At 41.5% G+C, this 9,607-nt stretch overlaps 1 protein-coding gene across 1 annotated transcript; it reads right to left on the bottom strand.

The window, feature by feature from the left end:
* Nucleotides 1-7,363: 7,363 nt before the first annotated feature.
* On the bottom strand, nucleotides 7,364-8,388 carry LOC130506954 (uncharacterized). The gene is made up of 2 exons (XM_057001654.1): nucleotides 7,908-8,388; nucleotides 7,364-7,857 (listed from the first exon to the last, which is right to left on the bottom strand). Exons 1-2 carry the CDS (start codon nucleotides 8,386-8,388, stop codon nucleotides 7,364-7,366), a joined length of 975 nt encoding a protein of 324 aa, XP_056857634.1.
* Nucleotides 8,389-9,607: the final 1,219 nt, after the last annotated feature.

The raw sequence follows: 9,607 nt of genomic DNA, 5'->3' as shown, positions 1-9,607 counted from the left end.
CGATCTAAGAAGCTTTATTTGGAACCACTAATCAGTGGAGAATGTTAACTTGAAGAAAAGAAATGAGTATTGAGCTGAAGAGTTCAACCAAGCTTCAGAAGGAATCTGAAGTGATTATCAAGTTAAGTAAAGTCCAAGAAGGGCTTATAGAGAAGAGTGGATGATAATGGAGGAGTTTGGGTGCACTTGGAGAAGTTGGTGTAATGGTGTATAGTGAGAAAGCACTATACACTATGCAGGAAGTACTATACATTGTTTGGGAAGTCTTGGATCACAAGCAAGAGTGATGGACGACCAAATAGTGTTAGGAGAAGGAAGAAGCTATGCAATAGTGTTTGAAAGGAAGAAGCTATTCAATAGTGTTTGGATAAGCAACCTTATCCATCTAGTCAAAGTGACAGGCTGTGCAAGGCTGGAAAGGAAGAAGCAAAGGCAGCATAGTAGATTATGTATCTAGACAAGAAGAAGGGAAGAAGCATAATCTACTATGCTTGGGCGCCAGCCTATCTCAGCCAATGAGAAGCCTTGATTCAAATAACCTTGACCAGACCAAGACTGCATCCAAGCCACCCATTCAAAATGATTTAATCTCCACTCTTCATCTCTTATCCATTTGTTTTAGGGTTTGTGAAGCTCTTAGACTATATAAACATGTAATGGGCGAATTTGTAAGCTCTTAAGTGAGTAAGGGGGATTTCCCCTCTCCTTCATAGTTTATGAAATGTGTTCTTGAATCAGAATCCTTTAGTCTCTCCCTTTCTTATTCTCAAGTCTTATAATCTCTCAAAGTCTTCTTTCTGATTCAAGTAAACACTAATCTACACACCTAAACAAACTCTCATCTATCTCTCTTTGAATCTCCACTTACAAACTCTCTTGTTACTCCATTGGAGTTCTTACACACACACATCTATAGAGTTGAGATCTCTTGTAAAAACTCACATGGTATCAGAGCCAGGTTCATCAGAACCTGAGCTAAAGCTTCCGCATACACACTGCTCATCCCTCAGCTCAAATCCAAACCATTGAAGTTCTCTTTCCATCCGCTTGGTTTCTAATGAAGAAGAAGACTGAAGCTTGGCGAGTTCTTGTGGTTCCTCATCCTTGTTCCTGTCTAGCCTGATGGTGACTCTCGTTGGAAGCAAAGGTGTATGGAGAGGCCTAGCTAACCTTGTCCAAAGCGCCTTGTCCAAGAGAAGTGTTCATCCGGTTACAAGAAGAAAGCTTTCCAGTACATGGCGAGTAGAAGTTGTAGAGAAAGGAGGGGTCTTTGAGTTGATGGTGAAAGGAGGTGGCCATGAACTGAAGGAGAAGGAGATGGGTGACGATCCAGACTTCTAGACTTCCACAAGTCATGACCGGAAGCCTTGAAGCTTAAGGAACCAACCTGGTTTCTTATAGTAAGCGATTCTGATTTTTTTTAAAAATATGAGCTTGTGTGTTGATTAACAGGTTGTGTTGTGTGTGATTGTTGGTTCCTGTGGATGTTTAAAGATTGCTAAATGGTTTAGAATCTGTCCACGGATGCATAAGAGTATTGTTAAGTGGTTGAGAGTGTTTTTAAAAAATGCTTAGAGAGTTGTTTAAAAATTGCTTGCCTGATTCTTAATGAAATGTCTTGTTAGGATGGTAGATGTGTTATCTTATCCAGCTTGCATTCATGTATAGAAATCACTTAAGGTTGAAGCATGGTGTGTGAGATTGAATATGCTTAGCTCCGGTTCATAATGATGCATGATAGGATTGTTTAATCTGCTTGCATACATGGATTGAAACTGATTGAAAGCTGTTGCATATAGTTTAAGAGACTAGTATGTATGGACTTTAAAGCTAAAGGTTCTTTAAAGAGGATACATACTGTCTAGTAGCTACCTTACATTGAGGCATTAGATTCATGTCTAATAGCTGAGTAAAGGAGTTTTAAAAATTTGCCTAGTAGCTTGCATTGATTCTGTTTGATCTTGCTTGTACTTGGAGAGGAAAGCTTGCAAAGAGGGGAACTTGATCATACTTGTTTTCAATCTGTTGCAAAGCTTAAGACATTGGAGATCAATCTTGATGATTAGTCAAGATGTGATCCCAATGCACTTGTTTCTGATCTTTGCTGGAGTTTGAGTGATGTTTCAGGTTCACAAGGAGTGTTCTTGGTTCACCATCCATCCAAGTTGAAAGAGGCAGAATGTGTTGCCATTGTGGGTACAATGGAGAAGAGTAAAGAGAGTGGTGATGCGCCACAAGTGTTTGGAGTCACTGAAGCTCACCTTGCAAGCTTGGATCCCAAGTCTCAATCCAAGCTTGAGGAGGGGAGTTAAGTGAGCTTCCAAGCGATTTAGAAGAGCCATTGCAAGCAACTGAAGAAGAAGTCATTTGGGTCTAGGCAGTGGCGTGTCTAGGCAAGAGAGTATTCAGAGTACTCTTGGCTGTGAGAAGATGAAGACTCTATCAGGGCGGCTTCTAGTGTGAGGTGACTGAAGAGGGAGAAGCTTCCACAAGCATTCCATACAAAGATGGCGAGTTCAAGGTGTTGCAATGGTGTGAAGATAAGTGATCATGTAAGCTATCCTTCCAAGCTTGACTTGTTCCACATGGTCAAGCTTGAGGGGGAGTGTTGAGACTTACATGATCTGAGAGTACTTGGTGGTTATTCAAGAAGAGGAGCAGATCAGTTATGAAGCACAATGAAGGATGTGGAGGCAATCTCCAATGCGGTCTCTAGAGTGAGATGGTTGGTATCACAGACTGAAGCATCTTATCATGAAGGCTTCAGTAACTTGGTGGTGACTCATGAAGAAGAAGAAACCAAGACTCAGCTTGTATCTATCAAAGAAGATCAGAGAGTCCGAGCACTTTATCACAACAGGAAGGTTGTGAGAAAGGGGGAGAGACCGAGATCTGTCTGAAGAAGAGTACAAGATATGTTGGTGATGAGCAAGGGAAGAGGTGATCAACCTTGCATCACATGAGGGCCATGATCCAGAGTCTTTGTGTCCCTTACATTGTTGGTAAGGCACAAAGACTCACTGGCCAATCCCTAGGCCTTGGAGACTTTACTCTTTTTCCCTCATCAAGGTTTTGTCCCAAAGGGTTTTCCTTGGTGAGGTTTTTAATGAGGAAGTTCTTCAAGGTTCCAAGCTTGACTTAGGATCACTAAAGTCAAGCTTGAGGGGGAGTGTTAACTTGAAGAAAAGAAATGAGTATTGAGCTGAAGAGTTCAACCAAGCTTCAGAAGAAGTCTGAAGTGATTATCAAGTTAAGTAAAGTCCAAGAAGGGCTTATAGAGAAGAGTGGATGATAATGGAGGAGTTTGGGTGCACTTGGAGAAGTTGGTGTAATAGTGTATAGTGAGAAAGCACTATACACTATGCAGGAAGTACTATCCACTGTTTGGGAAGTCTTGGATCACAAGCAAGAGTGATGGACGACCAAATAGTGTTAGGAGAAGGAAGAAGCTATGCAATAGTGTTTGAAAGGAAGAAGCTATTCAATAGTGTTTGGATAAGGAACCTTATCCATCTAGTCAAAGTGACAGGCTGTGCAAGGCTGGAAAGGAAGAAGCAAAGGCAGCATAGTAGATTATGTATCTAGACAAGAAGAAGGGAAGAAGCATAATCTACTATGCTTGGGCGCCAGCCTATCTCAGCCAATGAGAAGCCTTGATTCAAATAACCTTGACAAGACCAAGACTGCATCCAAGCCATCCATTCAAAATGATTTAATCTCCACTCTTCATCTCTTATCCATTTGTTTTAGGGTTTGTGTAGCTCTAGACTATATAAACATGTAATGGGCGAATTTGTAAGCTCTCAAGAGAGAGAGTGGGGTTTCCCCTCCTCCTTCATGGAAGGAAAGTTCTTTGATACAGAAACTCTCTAATCTCTATTCTCAAGTCTCTTAATCTCCTATTCTGGTTACTTAATCTCTAGTCTCTTAGTCTCTTATACACTGATCCATACACCTATACAAACTCCCATCTATCTCTCTCTCAAATCGACAAGAACAAACTCTTATCTCTCCATTGGAGTTCTTACACACACACACACTTATAGAGTTGAGATCTCTTGTAAAAACTCACATGGTATCAGAGCCAGGTTCATCAGAACCTGAGCTTAGCTTCCGCAAATCCACAGCTCTCATCTCAGCTCAAACCAAACCCTTGAAGACATGTTCATGCGATTTCAGTTTCTGGTGAGAAGAAGAAGATTGAAGCCATGAAGTGTCCTCCTTGTCTCTCAAGCTGTTCCTGTCTGTACCTGATGGAGTGATTCGTTGGAAGCAAAGGAGAATGGAGAGGCGTCATGAACCTCAAGCCAAAACTCCTTGTCCAAGAGCTACTTGCATCCGGGTTACAAGAAAGAAGATTACTTGAAGCTGGCGGCTTGGTGTATGAAGAAAGGAGGGGTCTTGTGAGTGAGATGTACAAGATGGTGGCCATGAACTGAAGGAGAAGGAGGTGGGTGACGATCCAGACTCCAAAGACCCAACAAAGCCATGGCCGGTTCATCATGGAGGTTAAAGGAACCAATCTGGTTCCTTGAGTAAGCTATCCTTGAAACCATCTTGATATTGAGCTTGTGTGTTGATTAACAGGTTGTGTGGTGTTGTGATTGATATCCTGAGGTGTGTTTAAGATTGCTAGACATTGATATTGTTAGAATCTGTCCCAGGATGCTTAAAGAGTATTGTTAAGTGGTTGAGAGTGTTTTTAAAAATGCTTAGAGAGTTGTTTAAAAAGTGCTTGCCTGATTCTTAATGAAATGTCTTGTTAGGATGGTAGATTTGTTGTCTTATCCAGCTTGCATTCATGAATAGAAATCACTTAAGGTTGAAGCATGGTGTGTGAGATTGAATATGCTTAGCTCCGGTTCATAATGGTGCATGATAGGATTGTTTAATCTGCTTGCATACATGGATTGAAACTGATTAAAGCTGTTGCATATAGTCTTGAAGATTAGTATGTATGGACTTTAAAGCTAAAGGTTCTTTAAAGAGGATACATACTGTCTAGAAGCTACCTTACATTGAGGCATTAGATTCATGTCTAATAGCTGAGTAAAGGAGTTTAAAAATTGCCTAGTAGCTTGCATTGAATCTGTTTGATCTTGCTTGTACTTGGAGAGGAAAGCTTGCAAAGAGGGGAACTTGATCATACTTGTTTTCAATCTGTTGCAAAGCTTAAGACATTGGAGATCAATCTTGATGATTAGTCAAGGTGTGATCCCAATGCATTGTTTCTGATCTTTGCTGGAGTTTGAGTGATGTTTCAGGTTCACAAGGAGTGTCCATAGCTTCACCATCCATCCGAGTGAAAGAGGAAGAAGTTAGTAGCCATTGTGGGTACAATGGAGTGCTAGAGAAGTTGTAGTAGCCATTGTTGGAGCAATGGAGTGCTAGTAAAAGAGTGGTGAAGCGCCACTAGTAGAGAGGCTCACTAAGGCTCACTTCCAAGCTTGACTTGTTCCACATGGTCAAGCTTGAGGAGGGGAGTTAAAGTGAGCAATCTATGGGTTCAAGAGGTCCATTGCAAGCAACTGAAGAAGGAGCCATCCGGGTCTAGGCAGTGGCGTGTCTAGGCAAGAGAGTGTTCAGAGTACTCTTGGCTGTGAGAAGATGAAGACTCTATCAGGGCGGCTTCTAGTGTGAGGTGACTGAAGAGGGAGAAGCTTCCACAAGCATTCCATACAAAGATGGCGAGTTCAAGGTGTTGCAATGGTGTGAAGATAAGTGATCATGTAAGCTATCCTTCCAAGCTTGACTTGTTCCACATGGTCAAGCTTGAGGGGGAGTGTTGAGACTTACATGATCTGAGAGTACTTGGTGGTTATTCAAGAAGAGGAGCAGATCAGTTATGAAGCAAGATGAAGAATGGGTGAAGCGATCTCCAAGGCGGCTTCTAGAGTGAGGTGCTTGGTACAACAGCTGAAGCATTCTCATATGGTTTCAGTAACATGGTGGTGACTTAAGAAGAAGAAGCAACCAAGACTCAGCTTGTATCTATCAAGGAAGATCAGAGAGTCCGAGCACTTGATCACAACAAGAAGGTTGTGAGAAAGGGGGAGAGACCGAGATCTGTCTGAAGAAGAGTACAAGATATGTTGGTGATGAGCAAGGGAAGAGGTGATCAACCTTGCATCACATAAGGGCCATGATCCAGAGTCTTTGTGTCCCTTACATTGTTGGTAAGGCACAAAGACTCACTGGCCAATCCCCGGGCCTTGGAGACTTTACTCTTTTTCCCTCATCAAGGTTTTGTCCCACTGGGTTTTCCTTGATGAGGTTTTTAATGAGGAAGTTCTTCAAGGTTCCAAGCTTGACTTAGGATCACTAGAGTCAAGCTTGAGGGGGAGTGTTAACTTGAAGAAAAGAAATGGAGAGACAAAGGTGTGGAGTTGAGTTTGGGTCTGGTGCACAAGTAAAGCAAGATCTTCAGAGATTGTCTATCAAGGCTTCAAGAGGGTTTAAAGAAGTCTAGAAGTGTCCTGAAGTCTATGCAAGATAGGGTTTAAGTTCAGGAGGGACTTAGACACCATTTGGGGAGATTTGGTGAAGACAGTAACTCCAAAGTTACCACAGTAACTTTGGAGAGTTACCATAGTAAGAATTGGAGCAGTGTGAGTAAGTGTGGGAAGTGGTGTAATAGTGAATAGTGATGGAACGTTATTCACTATTACAGAGCACTATACACTATTGGAGACACTATTCAAGAAGTGAAGAGTGTATAGTGTGTGGATAAGGTTCTAAGATCATATGGCATCAAATGGGAATCAAAGAGATGCCTTGTGATGAGGCTGGGCGAATTTGGTCTTGGACAGGCTGTCACTTGCTGTAAAGAAGAGACAAGCCTTGACTATGAACCTGGACAGCTACATGGGCAGGTTAAGAGGAGCCTAAGGAGAGCCAATCACAGCACAGCCTCAGTTTGAATTAAAGCAAGGCGCCAGCTTGCTTAGACCAATCATAATCACATTGCAACAAGACCATCTCATCTCAGCCCTCCATTTCACTTCAGTCAATTATATCCATTAGATTTAGGTTTCTAATGTTGCAAACATTGTAAAGCTTATAAATAAGCTATCATGGACGAAATTGTAAGCTCTTAAGAGAGAGAGAGTGGGGTTTCCCCTCCTCCTTCATGAAAGGAAAGTTCTTTGATACAGAAACTCTCTAATCTCTATTCTCAAGTCTCTTAATCTCCTATTCTGGTTACTTGATCTCTAGTCTCTTAGTCTCTTATACACTGATCCATACACCTAAACAAACCCTCATCTCTATCTCTCTAAATCGACAAGAACAAACTCTTATCTCTCCATTGGAGTTCTTACACACACACACACACACTTATAGAGTTGAGATCTCTTGTAAAAACTCACACTGGTGGATGAACTAGCTCCTTCTGGCTGCCTAGGAGAATACCTCTGATCTCTCTCAATACACCTTGGCCAATGCTCATTATAACTTGATTCTCATGTTGCATAGGGTCTGGTGGTCGTGTGTAATGATCCTCATATTCATTCTCAAGCTTTGGTATCTCTTTAACCACAACAAGTTTTTGTTTTATGGATCTCAGCTTGTTCTGATCAGTTAGGGGTCTGATCAAGAACGTGTTACCTCCTGACTCTCTTCCCTTTTCATAGCAGCTACTCAGGATCACACCATCCTCTCTCCCTTCAAAAAGATTTGACCTCAAATCTTGTTTTTCAGGAGTGAAGAAACCTTGCAGATCAAGCTTATATGAAACTGTTTTCTGAGCCAGCTTGTTGTTGCTTCGTCTACTAGCACTCAAGCTTCCTCCTGGTTCAAAAACAACTTGCTGCCAGCCTTTTATAGCTCTCAGATGATCCATCACACTGAACTTAACACCTACCATATTCCTGACCAGTAAATAGAAGTTCTTGTCTTAAAGTTATCACCTTGATTAACCAAGACAAGGACTGATTCAGAAGCTGTAGATGACTCTCCAAGCACTTCCTCTTTTTTCTTTGTTTGATCAGGCACATATAAACACAGCTCTTGTGTTTCTCCTTCCTGTTCAACTGCCATCTTGGACACTGAATCCTCTGGTAGTGAATCTGGTTGTTCAATCTCTTCCAAGAAAAAATCAAAATCTGGTTCTTTCTCCTCCCATTGGAAACCAGGCAAATACTTAAAACTCATGACTATTTTAAGCTCACTCCAAGTGTAGATTGGTTCCTCATCATACCAACGAGCTTCTTTCTCTACCCTCCACCATGCTTTAGCCTCACCTCTCAGCAAACTAACAGCAAGGGATAGGCTTTCCAATGAGGATACTTGATTCTGCATAATGAAACTCTCTAGGCTGCTAGCCCACGCCATGAAAGCTTCTGGTCCATATCCAGGACCATATCCTCCAGCAAATACATCAGGATACATTACCAAACAAGTTCACAAATCTCCTAGATCCTTACTGGTTGTAGCTTCACTTCTCTGCCACCCTTCTGCTCTTCCAAACGATGTGGTGGTAGATCAGCTACCAAAGAGTACAAAACCATGTGCAGTTGATGAAACCTGATTATAATTTCTTACCCTAACCTTCAAGAGGCTCTGATACCACTTGGTGCAGCCCTGAATGGCTGTCTCTCCCTGGATCTCTTGTAGGTGGGTAAAAGTTTTGATAATCCTTGCAAACAGAGAATCAAAGACTCAATCTGTGTCAAGGCTTGTGGATTGATGTGGGACACAAGAGATATGACTCTTCTCCTGATACTCCAAGGCTTCTGGTTTGGATATTACACACCAAATCAGAGAACCCAAAGGCTGGATATTACACACCAGCAGAATTGAGAGAAAACTCAAAACAAAGAAGATGATAAAAATGTCGATTGATTCATTGATTCAAGCTGCGTACAGTAATAAAAAGAAAACGCCAAACTAACCTAATCCTAAACCAGAATGGTTTAGTTTAATTCTAATCCTAAACCAATTTCAAAATTGGTTGACCAGAAATTAAAATCAGAAATTAAAATCCTAATTCTAATTGACATTGGTTTACTGGTTCAAATTAAAAACAAATTGAAATAACACTAAACCAACAGGCTGGTTTATTTTCTCTGCAGATTATCTCTCTCTCCTGCATCATCCACGCCAAAATAAGGCTGAGAGTAGCTTGTCTTTGAGCCTTGGTCTTGTGACTGATCCAGTTGTGAAGCTAATACATCCTCCATCAAGCTAGCATGCCATCTTATTGTTGAAGCTGATCCAACTTGTTTCTCTCCTGATCAGAATGTTCTCCACACACAGATGTGTCTGCAGATTGATCTCCATGTTCACAATCAGCTTGTATTGTCTCTTGATCCAGCTCCTGTTAGTCTCAGTTGGTTGTTCAAGTTGTTTCAAAGCTGTACCAAGAGTTCTTCTCTTCTCTGTGTCCAGAACTTCATAGATCATTCCAATGAGACTTTGAAACTTCCCATTCAGCCAAGCTTTGATCAGTGCCTTAGCTGTCTCATACCATGGATCCAATCCCTTGAGTTTGAGCCTGCTCAGGATCGCACCAATAGGAAGCTTGATTGGGAACCACTAATCAGTGGAGAATAACCAGGAAGTTGAATAAGTCTCATAGGAGTTGTGATTAAGAAGATATCCCACTTTC

The sequence above is a fragment of the Raphanus sativus genome, unplaced genomic scaffold (genome assembly GCF_000801105.2).
Source record: "Raphanus sativus cultivar WK10039 unplaced genomic scaffold, ASM80110v3 Scaffold3823, whole genome shotgun sequence".
Taxonomy (NCBI): domain Eukaryota; kingdom Viridiplantae; phylum Streptophyta; class Magnoliopsida; order Brassicales; family Brassicaceae; genus Raphanus; species Raphanus sativus.
The sequence above is the reverse complement of the archived record's forward strand: the minus strand, read 5'-3'. Positions and strand labels throughout refer to the sequence as shown.